At 38.5% G+C, this 23,175-nt stretch overlaps 1 protein-coding gene across 10 annotated transcripts in view; it reads right to left on the bottom strand.

Annotated features, from left to right (window-relative positions):
- Positions 1–23,175, bottom strand: part of LOC109851730 (dystrophin, isoforms A/C/F/G/H-like) — a 401,655-nt gene that overhangs the window by 58,620 nt on the left and 319,860 nt on the right. For 9 of the 10 annotated variants that reach the window (XM_020422083.1, XM_020422086.1, XM_020422091.1 and 6 more), the window contains 3 exons: positions 19,116–19,260; positions 13,216–13,339; positions 5,702–5,868 (listed from right to left, as the gene is read on the bottom strand). In XM_020422083.1, coding sequence (XP_020277672.1) covers positions 5,702–5,868; positions 13,216–13,339; positions 19,116–19,260 — 436 coding nt within the window. The remainder of the gene's footprint in view (positions 1–5,701; positions 5,869–13,215; positions 13,340–19,115; positions 19,261–23,175) is intronic. The other variant, XM_020422085.1, reaches the window with a different exon arrangement.

The following is a 23,175-nucleotide window of genomic DNA, read 5'->3' as shown; positions in this document are numbered from 1 at the left end:
ACTTCGTGCACGAAGATTCATAAGAAACACACGTACGTTGTAACGTGGCGAGAAACGCTGCTCTTCGGTGAAAATTAATTCTCCGCGTTCGTTCTTAAAAAACCGTCAGATCTTTTTCGTTTTCAACAAATTTACAACTCTTTCTACTCTTTGATAAAACAATTTTCAAAAACACAAAATAAGATCTCGTATGTAGAGTATCAATAAACTTTTTTAAAAATTAATTTAAACATTTTAACAAAATATTAATTAACAATCTGTATAAAATATTATATATGATCTATCAAGTTACTGTTTAATTATTCAATTACACGCATCTATTTAAAGAAATCTAAACAATCTAAACAATTTTCAATTTTGCAAGTTATAAGAATTTTGTAGTCGGTTAATCAGACTTATTGAAAACTCCATGGAAAATCGCAATTCCTGTTCGGCTGAACACCGATTGCTCGCATGTCGAAGATTCCTAATCAGAGAAAGAGAAAATTATCCGAGAAACATTTCAACTCGCCTCGTTTGTGTGTCGACAGGAACGATTTCGAGGCGCGCAGAAAGTCGAATTAATATAAAAGTATCGCGGCAAATTCCGAGCGATATCGGTGACCAAAAAGAAGGTGTCGCCCGTAATTACCAGATAGCCGATAATTAAAGCACGACGAAGGGCGAACCGGTTATAGAGAGAGGTAAGGGGTCGTGGCGAGAACGTGAAATTTAAAAGTTAAATTGTGTTTCGCTCATAAATTATGTATTCGTGATGCGGTCTCCTCTGATTGCGCGGAAACTTTGATCTTCCGGGTACATCGTATCGGTCACATAACCGTTAAGCTTGATGCACTTTTAATCGACAGATACTATCATGCCGCGAGCATTTTTGTCAATCAATTTATTCAACGCTTGACGCCTTCGCCGGTCTACTTCTCCGATCGATAAATAAGCGCGCGTCAATTATTAAATAATGTCGCCCGTTGACGTTGCAGAAACAAACATCTACTCGAACAGATGATGTATGTGTGACGATGAAAAAAGTCTCGATCGTCATCGGCTCTTTTTGTAAAGCTTATTTAATCCAAACGTGATGATTTTATTGACGCAACTCGCGCGCAGATCGAAACGGGAAACTGGTTGACGGTCGCTCCAACTTCAGCCTTAACGAGAATAAATAAATGGACTGATGAATATGCATCTTGCAATTAAGCTTTGCCGGCTACTAGAAACGATCGGGAACCCTCTCGACAGCCGCGTTACATGTATAATTTCCAACAAGGATGAATTTCTTAAGACTCGACTTGAGCGATTAGACTTCCATACGTAAGATATGGCTAGTTGAGAGACCCATAAAATATACGTGTAATAATCTAGACTAGTGTAGATATAAGAACCAGAAAGCTTCGATTTTAAATAAAATAATAAATAAAATAATTATTTTGAATAAGATACATTTGTTATAGATATTTGATTTTTTCGTTTAGATTAAATATAAAAATTAAATGAAAACGAAGAAAAACACATAGAAAGAGAGAGAGAGAGAGAGAGAGAGAGAGAGAGAGAAGAGAGAAGTTTTTTACGCAGAGTTCAAAATGACAAATAAATAAAATACAAAACTTAAATTCTCTTTGGGCAGTTAAAAGCTTTCTGAATCTCGTGGATCGCAAAAACCTAAATGGATAGTCTGTAAAAGTTGATAAGCGATGATATAATTAAATATTGGAAATTCTGATAGATTGAGGAAAAGAACTCGAATTAACTATTCATTTCGAGGAGCGTAAGCTGCTCCCGTTTATGGACGACGAAGCACTCGAATTATATCATAACGGATTTCTCAATGCTAGCGGGTCGATGTTATTTTAAGACTCGTTTAAAAAGAAGTTATTATCTTCTTCGTCGAACTCGTTAAATCTCGGGTTAACTACGAGTCCAATTATTCGAATGTAAAATGCTATAATTTTTAATGTGTAACAATATATTTATGAGAAACAGAATGTTGCAAATAATACAATGGGAATCGGTGTGCAATTACTAAATAACAAAAACAATCAATATTTCACTATCAGAAATCTTTGTATAAAAAAAAAAAAAAAAAAAAAAACGCAATTTTCTATGGACTGGCGACACTTAATTGTCGCCAATATAATCAGCTAATGAATTAAACGTTGACGAGTTATTAACGACATTAACGTCACATAAAATCAATTAATACTTTGTAATTATCAGCTTGACCATGTTGTTTAGCGCTTCCATTACAGTTTAATTACAATAATTACATCGCACTCGCGGCGTTTTACTTCGTGTATGTAGCCTCGATAAAATTTTTTAATTAGCGTGCCTCCCGCGCGCACTCTTTAATCCGAATCAAGGTTATCAATTATCTATCGTTATCGTTTTATTGCGAACCGGGTGGACGAGGTGGTTTTTCCGCGAATATGTCCGATATCTCTCCAGTCTCGGTCTTGAAGAACAGAAACGACCAACGACGAGGATCACCCGGTGTGTATCGTCGTGTGTGTGTCGTCATATTATATCTTACGTTATCGATGTACACAAACTACTTGCCTCATAGCTATGCGATCAGAGTGTGTTGCCATGTGTGCACGCAACGCAGACGATATTGCGTACACGTATCGTGAATTCCATCCGATTGGCATGCATGCGTGTCGCGCTCCATTCGAGAATCACACTGCACCGGAATCTTGTCTCATTCGGAAATATTTCGACGTTAGAATGCAATTTTCTTTGTCAAATAGATATATTCGGAGTTGAAAAAAATCGATGTAGTCAAAACACGAAAAATGCAAAACACTAGAAATTAGTCATTGTCTTTTAGTGAACGTCTTTTTAATAAATTCAACAATTGCGACGTTCAGAGTCATCCATTCCTAATAAAAAAAAAAAAAAAAAAAAAAAAACAACTGTAATAATCAAATTTAATCAATCTACACAATTTGTTTTTATTCTATAAACATTTATGTATAAACATGTTATTTTTATAGAAAAAAAGTTAAACGTCAAAGTTAAAACTCAACGTTAACTGTTTTCAGAAAAAAATATTTTTTCAGAAAGAACGCGTAAAAATTATATAATGACAGTTTTGGGAAAGCAACCGTAGGATTCATTTCCGAATGACATCCTCGAATGCAGCCATGGAATATTCAATCGTACTCAAGTATCGGTCTTACACGCGAACGGGATGCAAATCGTAAAAGCGCTTATGAAACGACGAGGGTGTGCGATGCTGCACGCGGAAGGGGAGGAGAGCGCGAAGTGCGACGCAGGAGAGGACCGCGAATGAAATGCGGGAACGCGCGCGGAGGGAAGGACGATGCGATTCCATCCACGAAAGGATGCATTAAACCTCGACGTGCATACAAGCGCGCGCGCGCGCGAATGTCGTGAAAGCGCGATTTGCGCCTCTTGGATCTACCGCGCGCCGATCGGCGACCCGCGTCGTTTCTGAGAGCGATGAATCGAACACGATTATCGATGCATTGCGAATATATACCCGTCGCGCACTGTCGCCCGATAATAAATTCTCGACCTTCTCGGATGAGAAGCGAGGAGAAGAGATCTCTCACCTCTTCGCTCCGCGATCCTTATAAACGCTTCCTCCGGAGAGGGCTGCTTCAGAACGAGGCTTCTTTTCGCTCGAGGACGTATATACACGCGGCGGTGCTTCGTAAGGTTTGCATTAAACTCGAGGAGCGCATTCTTTGATGAACTCGGTCGACGAATTTTCCTCGCTGAATAATTAATCACGTCCCTTCGCGCGCGACGCCGAAGTTTTCGACATTAAACAGTGCTGCTATAGATATATATGTATATATTATATATATATATATATATATATATATATATATACATATATACATATATATATTCTTTGCTAAATATCTCGGTGGTTACGCCGATCAGAAAGTCTGAAGAACAAGTTGGTCAAGAATTTTATAAGAAAGTAAATAACAAGATCTCTTCTGTTCAAGTAGAAAACTATTAAGTTTTGTTTTTTAATTAGAAATTTAATTAATAAGAACTTTTTTCTACAGAGATGCTTCAATATTCGATCGAGATTGAAGTCTGAATTTTTTCTCAAAACTTCATATATATATATATTGAGATTTTTTTTAAATAAAATGTTGTCGGCTGAGCGATCTCGCAACAATGTGAACTTAATTCTGTGACAAAAAAAATCTTAAAAAAAATTTACACGCGCGATACAAAGTTGAGCCGCGATTAAATGGACGTTTAGGAAATAGGAGCTATTTCCGATATCGAAGGAAGCTCGAGATTTCGGTGGCATTAGAAGCAACACGAGCGTCGATTGGGCAGGAACGCGTCTAAGGATCGCCTTTACTATAGGGCAGCTCGTTTCCGAACGTCTTTTCTCGACGCTCGCCAATAAACGGTCCGGTCGCTACCTCCAGGGCGCAAAGTCGTTTCGACAAATGAAACCTCTCATAGAGAAAATTGCAATGGCAATCATAAAGCGATACGAGGGAAAAATTGAGCCTCTCGCGACGCTGTCGTCACCGGTCTGTTGTAAACCTTTTATTAGATGAATATATCTCGTGGTTATCATGAAAATTTTAGTACGCCATGTTTGTGTCGATATTGATATACATAACAAATATTAGTTTTATCTTATTCGCTCGTAATTTAACAATAAAATTTTACACAAGCAAAAACATCATGAAAAATATTTTTCTGGAATAAAACAAATTATTAACTTATTTTTGTGTTGGTATTAAAAAAATTTGGTACAATGCGAGGAATTTATATCTCGTTCAGAGTATATCTTTTACACAGTTTTTATAGACATAACTTTTTCACGAGAAAAAATGTTCGGCAAATAAAAAATACAAATACACCTTCGTTTAACTTTCTTTCGTGTTGTTGCAAAGGCTGGTAAATTCTAAAGAGCAACTTCCGATAGCAGTTAATATTATATGGACTTGTCTGTCTCTCTCGATCTATCATAATATCCAACGGCATACAACGTGGGGGATATAAATCAAAGTTTTCGCATTCGCTCGCCGCGCTTCGGGGAAACTTCAAGTTTTGCGCTTAATTTAAGTTTGCATATTACGCGCCCAGCAACAAAATATCAATTAATTCTTGCGAAACTCATAGCCGGTCCGCAAACATTATCTCTCTTATCTGCTCATCGAGATCTATCATAAATCACACACACCGCGCCTAAACATTCGATTTCTAATGCATCGCGCGACAATAAATTTATTCTCTGACAATTACTCATTGCCCGTCCATTTCTATAGAAATCTGCACAAAAGCAAAATCCATCACCCCCGTGTCTCGATTAATCTTTGCTCGATGAACAATTTATCTTTGCTTTACTATTGTCATTTCGCACGAACGTGAACAAATGGCACACGCGCATCGTTTTCTTAATTACGCACTTTTTTCCTATCCATTTTTAATACTCCCTTCGACTCAATAATTAAATAAATCACAATTATTCGAAACTCACAAACAATCTCTGTCTATTCTCAAGATAAATGTGATTCGATAAATAAAAATTCTGGGATTATTTTCTTAATAGAAAAGTTTTCAATCTATATATACAACCCCGGTTCGGAGGAAGCAAAATCCGGGATTTATTTTCACGAAAACATCGGTATTCATATCAGGAAATACACTTTGTGGGTAAGCGGCTTTCTGTGTAAAGAAGAATGAAGAATAAGGTACTCACGTTAGCGGTGTCGTCGAGTTTCCGCTTCCACGCATCGCTACGTTCGATTAAAGCGTTCCACTGCTCCGAAAGTTTATTCACTTCGCGGCGAATGCTCCGCGTCAATTCACGCGCCTGCTCCTCGGCGCTTCTGTATCCTCTGGAATCGCCATCCAATTCTCTGCCTGCTATAAAAAAAAATAAAAAGAAAAAAAAAAAAAAAAAAAAAAAAAAAAACAGCAAATAGAAGATAAACCATTAAACCGGAACAAATCTGCACAGTTTTAATTTTTTATATATATATATTGCTGATAATTAAAGGTTTTCGGTATATTTCGCGTTTTTGTAACTTCAAAGTTTTAGGCAATTTGTTTTTTTTAAAACGTCCACTCGGAGAGTTCGGAAAATTCCAAATGTGATATTCGTTTGTCCGTGAGAATTATTTTTTGTTTTACAAAATAACAACCTTGTGTCACGCAAAATACATGATACTTGTTTACCGCTTTGAACAACGAGACGAGAACGTGCGCGCACACGATTTACGGTAGGTATCTGTGTGTGTGCGTGTGTGTGTGTGTGTGTGTTGCGCGCGCGCAACAAATACAGACTAATCGCCAACATTTTTCTGAGATTTAAAATATTGAGAAGATAAGAGAACGTAATACCTCAAGCGGAGAAATTTCTGGTCACGTTCCTGATATTACATTATACAATGCATCAATGCCATCCCCCAAGTAACATATGCGTCGAAGAGCACAAAAGAATAGGAAAGTGGAACTAACTGAATCGCGCGCGAAAAATATGCACGTATAATCCTCTTTCGAAAATTTCTCAGGGTTGTCGATCGATAAATTCGCGCGGTGGAACGATTAAACGGGAGATGTGCGGAGCAAAATCGCGTCGAAGACCAGCTGGGGCAACATCGCGAACATAAATCAACATAACACGCGGCAGATAGGGAGCCAACGAGTAGAGGTATAACGGCGGCATCGCGCGGCGTTATCAATGCTAAACATGCACGTAAAAACTGTCCGCCGCATGATACGATGCGTGATTCATAGGACAATTAATTCCCCGCGACGGGTCCGAGAACAGAGCTCATGGCCCGATTTCTACGTTACTGCGCTTCGTAACCGCGGGTCGTCTCGCGCGGTTGACGAAAAATAAAGAGATTTTCTTCTGTGGCTTGTGTCGGACGACGCCATAATCCCGCTCTTCCTCCTTCTCCCTTTTTTACGAGTTTTCCAGCGAGATATGCTCGGCAGTAAATTCCGCAATAAGGGCGTCCCGATGATATTAAAAGATAGGAAAAAAAACGATCTGCTTCAAATGGGACGTGGCCGCGCGATTATCTTTCGCGTCACGTGAAATTGATCGATCAATCTAGGAGAGAGAACGACGACTAATGGATAACAAGCCGCGGAAAAACGCGAGTAGTTTGTTGCGATAACTGCGCTCATATGTTTACGCTATGTGCCTTTGTCTTCGCACACACAATTCGTTTATAATAATAATTATATATTTATTACATAGTGTAATAGTTTTATATGTACTAGCACAAAACACAGGCGCGCGCTACGCTATTATTGTTTTTGTTTTAACATGTAGCGTCAGTGAACACAACCTGTCACCGCGATGACAGCTAGTATATACGTTTTACAAACCATATAATACACATTAGAGAGATGTCAGAAATAACGCGATTTTGAAAATCAAAATCAAAAAATAGTGAGAGGGAAAAGTGGAAAAACAACACGTGACTAAAATCGCGTGACTGTACTTTAGTCACGTGTCATTAAAAACTTGACTAAAGTAAAGTCACATTTTTCACATTAATGATCTGATATTTATGAAAAACAAAATATGTTTTTTTTTCTCGCAAACACTACAACAATATCCACAAGTGACGCCGAAGAAATAAAAAAAAAAAACAGAGAAGCTTTCTATTTGATACTTTCGGACAATTTGCGAGTTAACTCTCAATAAGAAGTGCGCTCGACCCAACGATTTCTTTCTACACTATCGAGTCCAATCTCTTGTTAAGACCGACAGGTGGAAACGAAACGACACCGAGGCGAAAGCTTTCCCGTCACTTTAGAAAATGTTGGTGTCGAAAAGCTGAGCGATCGCAGAAGAAACAACAAGACGTATCGAACGAAAAAGAGACGGTCTCCGAAAACAGTTTGAAGTGAATTGAATTAGGCGACTGTTCGCTTCATCGCTAAGCCATCTATTCAACAGTTGACGCTCTACTTTCCGGGCACGTACGCCACTACTTTATCTAGCTACAACTCGCGCTGACTTCCCACCACCCACGTCTCTCGTCCGCAACCCCTCCCAAAGTGCCCTGCTAATTCTTTCTTCCTTCGCCACCGCCGCCGTCCAGATTTCCCAGAAAGTGGGAAGTGACGGCGGAAGTAACGGCGAGATTCTCCGGAGAACTGAGCGCAAATCCCGCAGCTGTTATCGAGCAATGTGGATAAAGATGTCTAGAATCTCGCGGATTCGGAAAATCCAAAGGTTTTATTGCAATTTCTCTTAATAAAATACTAAAAAAAAAAGAAAAATGAGTGGAAAATTTTCTCAATACTAATAATTTGTTGTTTGTTCAATTATTTAATAATTATTTAATTATTTTTCGAACTCATTTTATTCAGATTAATGCCAAACGGTATTTCATATAATGTATATTGCAAACAATATTGTATTATAAATATATGTATATACACGAGCATGCACACACACTTATTATACATAAATAAAGGGTATCTCATTTTAATTATTTCAAGCAAATATCTCGAAAAATATGAAAAATATGGAAAAATGTAATAGCTTGGAAATGGAATTCACAGTGTGTTTACAAATAACAAGAGGCAGTGGAATATTTCAACCACACTCCGTGATGTACATCGGTAATGCGAATGCGAGCGCGGTACGTCAACTTTGAAGCTTCAAATCTCGGTGAATGGCTTATGCAAAAGAAACAAGTAACGTCTTGAAAACGTTTCAACGTCAGCTATATATAAGAATATGCAATAAAAAGTACGCAAGTTTCCATGAAAAAATTTACAAAATTAAATTAATTAATCTTAACGAAGTAATCAAATAAATATCAGCATCTCCTTTGATATCCTGTAACTTTTATCTGAAATGTATGTTTCGAGATAATTGCCTGGGACAATTATAAAACAGAATACCTTGTTGTATAATTAGTTGTATATAAATTTCCGTCAAATTGTCTATTCGAAGTAGATACTTTATTTTACACATAAGCAATTTAAAAAATTTTTATTCTTCTTGAGAACTTCTAAAAGTATTAGAGAATTGACTTGCACAATATGAGGTTCTTAGCTACAACCGACCGGTCAACTATTTGCGTCTAATCAATCATTCCAAAAAGGAGCTATTGACACACGCGTAAGATGTATCGTTCCAATCAATCTCGCAATACGTACACAAAGGATCGTCTCTCGTCGTTGTAATATAAAAAGAAATCTTATCTTATCTCGATGCAAATTGAATAAAGTTTGAATCATCTCTCTCAATTGTCTCTCTTAATAATAAACATCACGCACAGATTAGTGTAATTATTAATTATCAGATTCGAAGAATCTTTTGAAACTCGCGAGAGTTTCCAAAGCGACGTGAGTTTTTGAAGTTTTTGCTGTCAATAAAATTAGAATTTAAATCATCAAAACTTGTACGTAAAAATAAAATTCAGATTTTAGCTTTAAATCAAGTAAATGTTGGCGAAGTTGGCGAATAATTTGTCCTTGGCGAAATTCAACATCTAGATTGTATAATCCAGCCTTACGGCTCGAATATTATTTCGTCGAGAAATTTATCGACGTTGCGCGGCGCGGCCGGGCCGGTTACACTCGATGCCGCGCACGTTTCGCGAAACGTGACTTCCTACGGAATGAGCGAAACCGCGTGCGCGACCGTCGCTCGAGTTGCTCGCTCACAGGGGCCACGCCACGTTATTGAGATCAAATCCGTTGTACGCAGAGCGAAACTCTATCGTTACGGTTATTCCGGGATCTTACATCGGATATTACATGCGGCACGATGAATGACAATGACCGCCGCTGACAGCCGCGGTATTCAACACATAGATGTGTCATGTGTGTTGTAGATCAAGCGATACACGTTGAACTTCACGCGTCCGCGAATACCGGTTTCAACGACAAATGATAGCGTGTTCCGTTTCGTGTAACTGTAAATAGTTTTGTACCTACATAATGTAACTTAATTTGTGCGACATATATGTAACAAAATAATAAGAAAATTGTTTTTATTTTTTGTTTATAAATTCATACATCTGTTTTTACGACATAATTAGTTTACTCGATTCTCTCGATGAAATATCTGGGAAATGTAAAAACGTATACTTGCATTTAACGAAATAATTTTGTATATTCATCTTTAACATATCGATTGCAACATCGCATTCCGTGAATATTAAATACATAGGCTGCTATACGGATGATGACAATAGTATTGGCAAAACGAGTTTACGTTTCAAAAATAATTAAATCAATGTTTTGACAGAGACTAATGAACGCTCCATCAAAACTTGCTTAAATTATCCGGTTGTTGTACGTTTGGCTGTTTTGATATTTGGCGTCAATCGCGCGATATATTCTGTGATAAACGATAATCACTATCATTCGCTAACATGTCCTGTGTGTACATTCCAAATGTACCGGATAATAATTCAATAAAGATTAACGAACGTTGTTAATTGCGTACGCATTAACAATATACAGTAAATTCTTTTTAGATTCTCCGGCTTCGAGAAGTAAATTGCAATTTAAACATGACACCTCCTGCATGTTCCATTTGGCAAAGAATTGTTTATTTGTTTGACCGCTTTGTAATTTTCGAGTTTAAAAAACAAAGTTTACACACAACTATGTTCAACAGCGATTCTACAAATAACAAATTCTATTGGCTAATTAATTTAAGTAATAACGGCAAATTCTGGCAGAGAGAAGAATGTATTGACGCTGGATCGTGTTGTATTTTCCGTCGGGACTTCAACACGTCCTATCAACAAGTTTGCAGCCTCCTTCGGGAACACCTCTTCTAAAGCCTACGTTTGCCATCGATATTACTGTACTACGATACTTTGTAACTCGATTGAGAACCCCACGTGGTTTACGTTTTCCTGAAGTAATTCTTTTTCTATTGCTATGAGGTAAAAAAATAGTCTCGGATTTTTTTTTCACTGAAGTTAAATATAAAAACCCAACTGTAATGGAAAGTTTTTAAATACATAATATGTGAAAGCGCAAATTTAACGCGCGAACTAATTAACTTATTTGTTAAAATAGTGAACTAGTTACAAAATGAGTTGATTTTTCTTTTAAAACCCGATAAGAATTTTAAAATTGACTAACAATCGAAATAGATACATTTGCTTTTTTTGCCAAATTAGAAAAAAAATTAAAATTGGATCTTTGTTAAATAAAAATCTAATCTTCATGCACTTGATATGCGATGTTCAAAACCGCGCGAGTCAAAAATAATTTATAAAATTAAATTTCCGCACGTTCGATTTCAAAACGAATCAAAGAAATTGAATTCATCTTGATGTATTATTTAGTGCCTTCCTCTCAGTTTTGCCGTTGTTATTCAATCAGAGACGACACAACATGAATAAAACATCTCGTTTGAATTTCACTACTTTCCCAGTTGCTTATACAAAAAAACGGAAACTAGAAAGTGTACATTTGTAACTGGTTCGAAACCCTTCACATCGGTTCTCGATAGAGTTACGTTAACACCGTCCACTAGAAGTTTATCTCCAAGTGAAATACTTGAAGCGATATTACGATACAATGTATGTCATGTGTTTGAGAGAAGAGATAGAGAAAGAGAGAGAGAGAGAGAGAGAGAGAGAGAGAGAGAGAGAGAGAGAGAGAACGCAATTCACACAATGGTTANAAAAAAAAAAAAAAGATCTATTGACATACATCTACAAAAAGAAACTTGCAAATGAAAATACATTAATATTTCAGAGAATAATTTTTAATTAAATTTTAATTGTTCGATACGACAGACTTTTTTTGTATTTTATTTGATCAGATTGTCTGCTGCTTTTTTTTCGTAAAATAATTGGGATTGATTTCTAGTGAGTCACTTTTTAAATTTATAAAAAATAAATAATATCACAAGTCTACTGGTTTCGGAGTATCTCGAGCTTTCTTAATAAATATTCGTTCAACAGAATTACGGTGAATGAAATATTCAGAATACCCGCGTTTCTTACTCTTATCAAGCACGAAAAAGGAACGACAATAAAGAATGAAGCTCGTTTCTGCTCTCGCGGGTTAGGCCGCTGAAGCAAGGGAAGGAAAAAAAAAAAAAGAAAACGCAAAAAATATTTCTCAGAATCTTCCAGTCTGGGAATCTCGGAACGAGCACAATCGGCGGTTGTTCTTAAATTCTTGCCGTGGCACGAAATTCTCGACTGGCACGAAAATTCACGAATTCAAGAGAACGAGTGTAAGGTAAAACACACACACACATACACACACAGAGTTCGTGATTTTATGCAAATCTTTCTACCTATGGAAAAAGAAGATAATGTGTATTTTCATACATGTGATAAAATCGCAAATCACACGTTTAATGCACTCCACGTGAGATCGTTACTGTCTTCGAAATTTTTTCACAATAAAAAAAACTTTTGAAAAAGAAATGTAAAAACTTTTTCTCTCGTTAAAATTCAACGCTTGTTATTCACATGTCACGTTCTCTCAAGTATTTTTTTTTTTTTATCTCAAATATTTTTTATATTTCAACAATAAAAAAAAAACGAAGATTATTATCGAACTTTTTTTTTTATATTGATAAGTGGTTTTTCTCGCGAATTCGAGACAACGCCACTGAGAGATTAATGATAGAAAGACAATGGCGAAGTAAAACAATCCGTTAATTAAATCAAAGGGCAATGGAAACAAAGAAGGGAAAATCCTGTGCTCTCTTCCAAACCGATAGGCCGATGAGATACTCCAAGTTTTTTTTTTTTTTTTGCCTCCTGTCGGTAATTGGTATGAAAAATTACGAATGCAAGAATAAAAGCACGAATTGGGTGGGATTGGAAGGTGCACTACCGGCTCTTAATTACTGGACCCGCACTATCGGCGAACTCAGTCTAGCGTTATGAGGTGGTTTCATGGAACTAACGACGAATGTACTTGGCCGACTTTCTTTGTTCTGTCGTGAGATGTTCGTTCGTGCGAACCGAGTGGATTTCGGAGCTTTTTGATAGTTTCTTACCAAAATAATTTTTACACTTTTGTTATTGTCGCAAAGATGTGTGTATTTTATTTGCAATGTCAACAACGCGAAAATTTAATTTTCTTAAATTGAACTTGTATTATTGTTTTTGTTTTATAAAATACAAATTGCATAAAATGCGTACGTATATGTCTATATCTTTTTTTTTATAGTTAAAAAATGTTAACAACTTTATTTAACAGATGAAAGTTCACAATTTATAATTTATACGTTAATTCACGACTTACCTTCGGAGTCCGAAGTATCCGACAACGGAGGCTCATTGGCGATGTACTGGCGGCCGCTCAGCAAATTGTTCTCTACGACCGGTCGTTTGTCCTCAAGCTGCCTCCTGAAACCACGATGGTCGTCCTGCAAAAGAGACGCATATAAATCGTGAAACAAAAATAACGAGACAAGGAGCATCGGTGTCTGGTGCAGTGCCAGCTTTTCCCCTTGGCGTTCAACCTTTCGCGAGGAGAAGTTCTGAGAGGTCAACTTCAACTAAATTCATCTCTTTACTATGATAAGTAGATGTGACTCGAAATCGCGGAACTGATTGTCAGTGCCGCGATATTATCTCTCATCGCGATATTCTTTTCTGATAGTATCATAGGATTTCTATTATATTGTATAAAAAAATCTTCAAGAAAAAATAACAAAAAAATATTATAAAAAACAATTAATTTAGAATTTATGTTTGATTTTATTCTTGACTTGATCTCTTACCAAGACACAAAACAACGAGAAAAAATAATATCCATCTTAAAACAATCTCTGAACGTAGATAATACGATGATACGTAAAATTAAGAAGTAAAATGTCTTTGTGTGACACACAAAATGCTGCTGACGCCGCATCAGACGTCAACGTCGCGCATTTGTAATTAAGTTTGACGAAACGCTACAGCGAGGTTGAAAATTAGCCCGTTGCAGTCGGTGAGAAAAAGTCGAGTGGGGTAAAAAGGCACTCTTACGATATTGCACGACTGCTGGTTAACGAGATTATCTCTCGTCGTTCGTGGGCTTAAGAGTTTGCCGCGGGCAAGATGCCGCGAACTTTTTTCTAAACGTCAAGAGATGCCTAGACGAGGCGTGTTCATCTGGCTTACATTTTTTATTTTATTTTTTTTTTATTTTTTTTAAAAACATCGCTCTGAAAAGAAAACTTTATTGCGAGCAAAACGAACGCGAAAGGTAAAAAGATCGCTTTTAACTGTTGCCCAGGTCGAATAATTTTTAAACAGATCGTTTTCGCGATTATCAGCATAAATAAATATCTTACAGGTTATCATCCTTGGATTAGAAAATTGTTTTTTCTTCTTTTTAATAAAATCATATATTCTTTGCAAGTGAGTCCGTTTATGTTTTTTGTTTTTTTCCAAAGCGATTGAGAAAATAAGAATGTGATATATAACAAATTTTCGCGCACACAGCAAATAAAAGCAAATATATTTTGATTTGATTATTGGCGATTTTAGTGATCATCACATCTAAAATCTCTGATGAAACAAAACAGTTATTCGCGCGCGCGCCACTAAACTCGAAAATTCAAGAGAGTAATCTTGAAACTGATATAATGTGATAAAAAATACAATTCTGATGACATTACACATGTTGTTTAAATTGGCAAAATTTATTCCGCGCAACGGATTTCGCGATATATCCCAGCCATTAATCATTCTTATATTTTTCTTCGTTATTTTTTTCTCGTTTTTGCTCCATTTCGAAGAAAATGGATGGCGCGTTCTGTAAGCGATAGGATTCTCATTGCACTTTTTTGTTTTACTTCAGTTTTTCTTACATCTCCGTAATTCTTCGTAATTCTCGTTCTAAAGCAGATTCTTCTTCTAATATTTTTTTCTACCATGAATTGTTACATGAATTATATGTCTTCTGACAAAAATAAATGACTTTATAGAAATTGACTTTGCGATACCGGTAAATTACAAACAAACTGGTCGTAAACATTCACATCTTCGTGGAAATTTACGCACACAAATGCGCTTACAGACGTAAATATGAGATGATGATAAAGAAACTGGAACGACTGAATTAGGACTGATCCATCCAATTAGCAGTTGAACATTTTATAATTGCTCGGAGCAAGACGATGGTTTCCTTATCATCGCGGTTATCGTTACACGAGGTTAATTGCGAGGTAACCGCATACACACGGCAACAACGCTGATGTGTATCACGGTAATATACGAGCATCTGACACTAAGAATCTCGAGCATTCAACTGCCGCCCGTATAACTCGCACTATTATCACGCGGAAAGATAAATTGTTTCAGAACAATTTTTATTATCTACATATATATATAGAAGAACAGTCCTTTATCTCGTTATTCATACGCGCAACGCAACACACACACATATACAAAAATAAAAAAAAAAAAGATATTACACGACGAACGACCCAATTATTCAGAAAAATTTTATTTCACTGTTCTACAAAAAATATGACCCATTTCTATCGTATTTTTGTATACGCGAACTATGATAAATAATAAAATTCAACGCAAATGCAAGATACAATTTTGCGAATGGAAAACTATTCGTTTTGTTAGACAACAACAAAAAATATAAACTATAATCACACACATTTGTCCGCTGTGACTATCTTTTTTTAATCAATAAATCTAAAAAATCACGTTTATTGGTTCTTGTGTGAATTGCCTTTTTTTTTTTATCATGAAACAGCGTCTTCTTTTTTATTCACAATCTTTTCAGTTAAACAAATCAACGTTATTATCCATCGGGAAGAAATGTTTCACGAGTGCGAGAACAGACCTCTGTAAATAATTAAGAAGAGAGAGTAAGAGAGAAAGAGAGAAAGAAAGAGAAAGAGAGAGAACCCAAGCTCTCTCTCTCCCGAAAAAGAAACAGACCGGCGTAAATTTGGAGAGGTTGACAACCGGCGAGTGCTTCCCCGAAAAATAACTTCCGAAACATTCGTTGTTCTCGCAAACGGAAAGCGCAAATTTTACCGGCAAGGCAAAACAAAAATATCAATCGCTCGCGTGGTTGCACAGGTGCGCGCCGAGGAAAGATGGGCACGACGAAAAAAAAAAACGCGAGTACAAGCTTCCTATTAAAAAATACAACGAGCGTTATTTCGTCGCGAAAGCACAATCCATTCGGCGTTCATATCGAGTCGATACACGCGTTTCCTCTCTCCGTGCGGCGCGGTAACGCCGGCGGGTTTTGATTTATCTGTCGTATTTCGCGAAATAGTTCGCGTGCAGCAAGGACGGATACGCGTAAACGCGAAACGCGTCGTCGTCGCCGCCGTGTAACAACGCACGGCGTCGTTTACGGGTTATACGTCGTATTGCCGTCGCATTGTTCCCCGAGTTTCACGGGCGAATAGAATTTTCCAAAATGCCTGGCGTACGAGAAAAATGACCGCGTGTGTGCTCGTTACGTTGTCATTGCAGAGACGACTATTTGTGCGCGATTCCGACTTTCATTCCGATTGCGCGAACGCAATGAACGCGCTTTCTAATTACGCGCCTCTCTTTCTCTCTCTCTCTCTCTCTCTCGTTTGGATTTCGATAGAACGGGTCGTTTCTAGTCGGAACGAGCAAGATTCCGTTTTATTATATCGTGAGAACTACGTACTTCCAACTTTTATGCAAAAACAATATATACATTTATTCTACAAGAAAATCATGTGACTGTGTGTGTGTACGTGTTGTCGTTATACAAACAACTCATGTAATGACAATCTCTGTATTAGCTTTCTGTAAATGCGCCACCGCATGCACGCGGCGATGTAAAGTGCTCGAGTATTATTTTGGTTTCTGACTTACGTAATTTCTCGATAATCGATTTTGATTATAATTGTCTGTGATAATTATTAAAAGTGACACAACGTCAAGTTACAGTTTCAGAGTCGTATCATGCAACTCGCCTCGATATTGCGCATATCGCATTCGCTCTCCGATTCGTGAGTCGCTTGCAATTAGATTAATCTTCGGGTTCCCTTGAGCTAACGCCATTTCCAGAGAGAGGCTTATTTCGAGCTTGAAGGTGAGGAGCTTGATTGCTCTACCAATCACTCCTATCCTACTTATTGAAATAATTCTTGGTCGACGACGTCAATCAAAATCGTAATATAATTTCTTAAATGTCACAACGGTCAGATCGCCTTCAAATGTTATTATACTCGATGTAATATTTTGTATTAATATCTATTAAAAGTTTAATTGATCGCTCGCTTACTAGAGCGAGCGTGGAGCTCAAGAAAAATTCACATCTATTTTCACCGTCGTTAAAATACATTCCCGATGAACGTCGCATACATATTTTCACGTGAATGTGTTTAGAATATCGGCGCAATTATTTAGACCGCATATGCATGAGACTAGAATTTATATTAATTAACGACAAAGTTGTTTAAATTGAATTTCGCGTATAATCAAATTTACATTAACCGCGTGCATTCGCACTTTCCCGATATAGGCGATCAAATTTCAAACCGCGCGACGATAATCTCGCGACAATTTCGTTTATGATAATTATTATATCCCTTTGTTTTAATTGACGTAATTGTATTTATTATAACATATGTATACATATATATATATATATACATGGATTTAAGAGAGAAACGGGAACAATACAATTTCGAAATCGGGATAAGCAATTACGTCGGGAAACAACTGCTCGGATAAAGTAACTCGCACTCGTGTTACGGGTGCGAGAGTTTAAATTCCGTGCTCGATGCGAACCCGTAGGAATGTAAGGAACGCACGTAGCGGTGGTGGTTGCTGTGCTTGTGAGCACAAATCCCGACTCGGCGAAAACGGTGGCAACATTATTGCGAACCTTAAGTTAGTCCCTTAACCTTAGATACTTGATGTTTACAAATTGCAAGCAAATAAATCTTGCAAGAAGATATAAACTCCTCAGGTCTCTCACACAACTTTTTTCTCTCTTATTAAACAAAAGTTCTTTCGAAAGGGAATTTCATTTGTATTCATGATGTGCGCATAATCGATAATCTTTATCCTCTTCGCTCGAGTAATTAAGGATAATCGATAGGTAAGTTCCTACGTAGTCTACAGCGCGAGTGACAAATACACGCTCGCGGATATGGCCGCACGATGACATCAATGATCTGGTCGAGGGACATGCGGCTTATCACCTCCGTACACTCGGATACTACCTGTATAGAAGCTTCTGCAAGCCGGCAACATGCGTGTTCTAATCTGGATTAGTCCGAACTAGCATGCTTTTGAACATCGCGCCGCGGGAAGGATATTCACACATAAATTGACCCGCCAATGTAATATACGTGCGAACATATATTTGCGTTGATTATCGCACGCACACAAATCGATTATCGATTTGAGAATACAAAGAAAAAAAAAACAGAATCCGAGAACGCAAATACTGAAACCGCAATCTTTTAAAAGTAAATTCACAAGAAAAATAACAAAGTCATTAAATCGAGTTAAAGATTGTGTTGGAAAGAAGCAAAAAACAAAAAAAAATAAAAACAAAAAATAAAAATTACACCCGTTGTTAAATTAGGCTCGACGAAATTAATGTAAACGGCAGTGACTTCGACTGTAGTAGGTATTTAGCGAACAATTGACGCGCGAGAGAGCGGCGAAATAATTGAGACGTGCGTCTCTCCATAAAGCGGAACATTCAAACGTGACTAGAATACGTAAATATCCATTTCAGGTGGGTTGTCGTGTCTCACCAAAGACAGTTAAACACTCGCTTCATATAGGATATGAGCTTACGAGTAATTACATTCTATTCGTCCAATCAGCTTACGTGAAGCGAAAGCTTCGCAAGCCTCTCCGCGAGAACTGCCGCGGGATCGATTTTGGATACATAGTATATCATGTATCCAAAGGGAAGTAATTCTCAACTCTCTCTCTCTCTCTCTCTTTCTCTCTCTCAAAGTTTGAGATTGAATAATGAAACTGGCGCGAGAGCATCGAGAATGCTAAATATATAAATTAATTCGTCTTTCGAAGATAACAAATACACAGAAGAAGACGACAATAATAGAACGTGGAAAGTTACTTGAGCGAGAGAACTCTCGCAGATTTTTGGGCGACAAAACGGAAACTTGGAGTTCAACAATCGATACGCGAAATGGCCAACTATTCGCGGCGACTTACCTGTTGTTTTTGCAGCGCGGCCACATCGCCGCACACGGGTCCAAGGCCGGTAAGCTCTGTGTCTTTTCTTATCACCCACTCGATGAGCTCGCGCAACGATAGCAACAGTGCGTTCCAGTGTTCCGCGTTGCTCTCCAGTCGATTTCTGAAAAACAAACAAAACAAACGTGCGCGTTGTAAATAAAACCGATATATAGATATATATATATGTATTTCACACACACACACACACACGTCGAACATTAAACTACAAAGACGAAGAGAGAAAACACAAGAATGTAAGAATATCAGAATAGTGAATCGAACTGAAGAAGTGTTTGTGCTGATTCAACAAGTTCATAAACGTTATCTTACACGTCTGTCTGGGAGAGACGTCTACCTCTTTTCAACCGGCGCGCTGACATTCGCAACGCGCGGCGGCGAGTTTATACGACGAGAGTGGCGCATAAAACGTTCGACTCGTCGTAAATACGAGTGAGGAGAGTACATATTTGTTGGGGACAGACAGGTAGGTAGTCGTCTCGTTAAAAGAGAACGTTGGAAAGAGATTGGTAAGGCAGAGCGCGGCGCGAAGTGGAGAAGATGAAGAGAAAAGCTAATGCAAAGCCTCGGCGTCGCTGGCGCCAAAAGAAACATCGGACGATGAGTGAAAAGGGAGAAAAAGAGATAAACAACCGTAGCGCGCGAGGGTGAAATATCTGTGTGAATAAAAGGGGAAACCGATAGATACTTAAGATAAATGGATCAGGATGTGGAGTGATTGAAGAGAACGAATGAAACAAGTCGATGTTAGGAAACAAGACGGAAAAAGAAAAAAAAATGACGAGCCAGAGAGAAACTCAAAGAACAGAAATCTCAAAAAAAAAAAAAAAAAAAAAAAAAGAGTACGGAAATGGAGTGTGCTTGCGGATAAGACGCGGTTCGAGTAAAACGAGTAAATACTGAAAGCGAAAAGAGTCCCGAGAAAATTAAAACGAGCAAGCGTTCCGAGAGACGCGCGGCGCGACGAGAAGTAAACCGTGGCCGGAAAAAGGAAGGCAAAGCCGATCGCAGGCGAGAAGGAAAAGCGATTTCAGGCAAATTGGAAAAATACGGAAAAGGCGGCGCAAACGGCGAGGGAAAACGCCGACGTATAAAACCGAAGAGAGACGAGTGGGACAATAAGAAGCCGAGGCGAGAGAAGAGATGCTGTGGGCGGCAAAAAAAAAATAAAAACTAAAAAAAATAAATAAAAGATAGGAAACTCGAGACGACAAGATCAAGGGACGCGAATAAATGGAGAGCGATTGTTGATAAGTGCAAGAGAAAGAGAGAGCGAGAGAGAGAGAGACAGAGAGAAGATAAAAAAAAGAAAAATGCCTTATCAGAATAGAAAAAAAGGAACCAGATTGAACTTCGGAGTTGGACAAAAAAAAAACCTCCAAAAAACATGTGAAGAAAAATTAGATCAGGAGATACCTTGTGATGAAAGAGAGGAGTATGTAAATGGCGAAATTTGCGACAGAGACGATAAAATTTCCGTGAGATTCGACGACGAACGTGCGAGACGTCGCGGTAAGCGAGTCGGGAAAAATGGATGAAGAATAAATATTGAAGGGAGCATAGATAAGGGATAACGTCGACGTGTTTTGCTAATAGTAAGTAAATAGGACTGGACGGAAGTTGCCGGAAGCGTGAAATAAAATGAGAGACCGGTGGGAAATCAATGAAAGGCGCGAGAGAAGGAGAGGACGGTCTCAAGAAGAATGAGAACTCGTGACATGCACCGCTGGGAGAAGGAAACGGAAGCAAAGGAAGCTGCAAGGAAAAACATCGCGAAATAAAAATCGAAAGAATTAATAATCCGAGAAGATGATCTCCTCCCATAGGTAAGTTTTTCACGCACGTACATCAGATCCGACGGATATACATAGTATCTGCGGAAGTGAATGAAATCGAAAAGATTTCAGATTTATCGCAATTGATATAAATAATAGAAAATGAAAAAAAAAAAAAAATAATAATTCACAAAAAGTCGCTATAACGTGCGAAATGAAGTTAACTAACCGCACTTGACACGGCAATGTAAAAATAAAATGCGAGATGTAAAAAAAAGTGAAGGGAATAATGTACTCCGCGGGGACGCAGAAAAAGGAGATAACACAAGTAACATTCCGCGCTGTATATATATATATCCTTCTATTTTATTTCGTGTTTAACTTGCCGTCTATTATCTTGTCGGAACGACTCGTACGCGGATAAAATCCAAAGTGGATCCAAGAATAAAGAAGCTCCCGCATAGTACGAATTAAAGCGGAAGACAGAGGCTCGGGACGAGTGCGGCATAAAGAGGTAGGAAGCGCGCGAAGGAGACGCGCGGGAGAGTCTCTCTGAATGGCGCAGGAGGAATTCTCGAGCGAGGATAAAGGACAACCGGCCACCAGAACAACGAGAACGCGTCGTCGTCGTCGTTGTCGTCGTCGTCGTCGTCGTCGTCGTCGTCGTCGTCGTCGTCGTCGTCGTCGTCGGTTCGCGGAATAGACGAAAGAGGAAGATAAAGGTGCCGTGCACAAGCGAAAGGAGGGCAGGAAGGATGGCGGTTGGGATTTAGATTTATATTTCGCCATTGTTGCACCGCCATCGTCGGCGGCACCCACTTACTGGGTCGCATCCCCGACAAACCCCATCGTCCCTTTCCCATCCCTCCCGTCGCACCGTCAACTCCGTTTACGGAGAAACCGGCGTCGCCGGTTCTCGTATCGCAAAGAAACAGCCCCGAGTCCGGATATATTGCGGTTATTGTAACGTCGATGAGAGCTCCGCGGAATTCCGCGCACTTGTGCAATTCGAGAGAGCGCGCACGTATATACGTCCCTGTGCACACACAGGGACACATCCACGCTGAATGGTATTGCACTCCTCCCGTGGAGATAAGGACGTAAGGATATTTCGCGCGACGGATGGCGGTGTGGTGCGGGTTACCGAAAGAAATCGTCCTCATCGCTCCGACGAATAGCGAGAATAAACTTTTCTCGCGCGTTTGCTGAATGCCATATCGCGCGGTCGGTCTGACGCTCGCTCGAAAAATTGATTCGGTTGCTCGGAAGAGCGAACGATCACGAGATCACGTGCGCGATCTCGTGCTTTAACAAACAAATTAGATTCAAAGTGAGATAATAAATTTATCTCGATGAAATGTAAAATTTGTTTACACTTTTGATTGGGATCGCTAGAAAAATTAATTAAGATAAAACGATTAATATATAATGAACACGTTTAAAGATTAATCACACGTACAGAAGAAATCTGTGAAAACTAATTTCTTATTCAATCCGGCACATTCCTTAAAGATTCATATCACAACGTCGTCTGAAACTGATTACTTTTAATTAATCACGCCTCATGTATGGACACCGGCAATTTATCGCGCGTAATTGAGAAAAAACGAGGTCCGAGTGATTAATAGAACACGTCCGTCGGACCCGCGTCAGTAATAGAATCTTGGTCACGAAAGGCGAAGTTGGCGGCACATCTATTCTCGCTCGTCGTCCGGCTGCCAGAAACAGAGGAAGCGTCCGCATCAACGGAACGAAGGATATACTTCTCGTTCGTGCGATCGCATTTCAATTGAATGTTCGGTAAAGCGACGCTACAACGTCGCGAACACGAAGAGGAAGGCGAGAAGAAGTCGCTCTGCAAAGCGAACGATCTTTACGACGTGTGCCTGGTTGATGTAAAATAAATCATCCGGAAATTTCTTGGGTGGCTATAAAATCTGCCAAAGGGACGTCACGTTCCTCGACATCGACTCGATAAAGTACCGATGTATAGCCTCAAGTAAATAAATTATCAAGCAGCATTCTCGTTTAGATTTTATTGATAAAGTTAAGTCGCGCAACCGAGACAACACGATTTTTACGAGCGGTAGAAATCGTTTAGCGCATTAGTCGGTTTTTTACAACGGAGGGAAATGGCTATGTGTCCTTCATTTCTCTTTCACTCGCGAAAGATAATATTTTGTATGTAAAAATATCAATCGATTTTAATATAATCGTAAATGTGTGTGTGTGTGTGTGTGTGT

Source organism: Pseudomyrmex gracilis, unplaced genomic scaffold (genome assembly GCF_002006095.1).
Source record: "Pseudomyrmex gracilis isolate BER0280 unplaced genomic scaffold, ASM200609v1 scaffold_19, whole genome shotgun sequence".
In the NCBI taxonomy this organism is placed as follows: domain Eukaryota; kingdom Metazoa; phylum Arthropoda; class Insecta; order Hymenoptera; family Formicidae; genus Pseudomyrmex; species Pseudomyrmex gracilis.
This window is presented reverse-complemented; position numbering and strand designations above follow the sequence as displayed.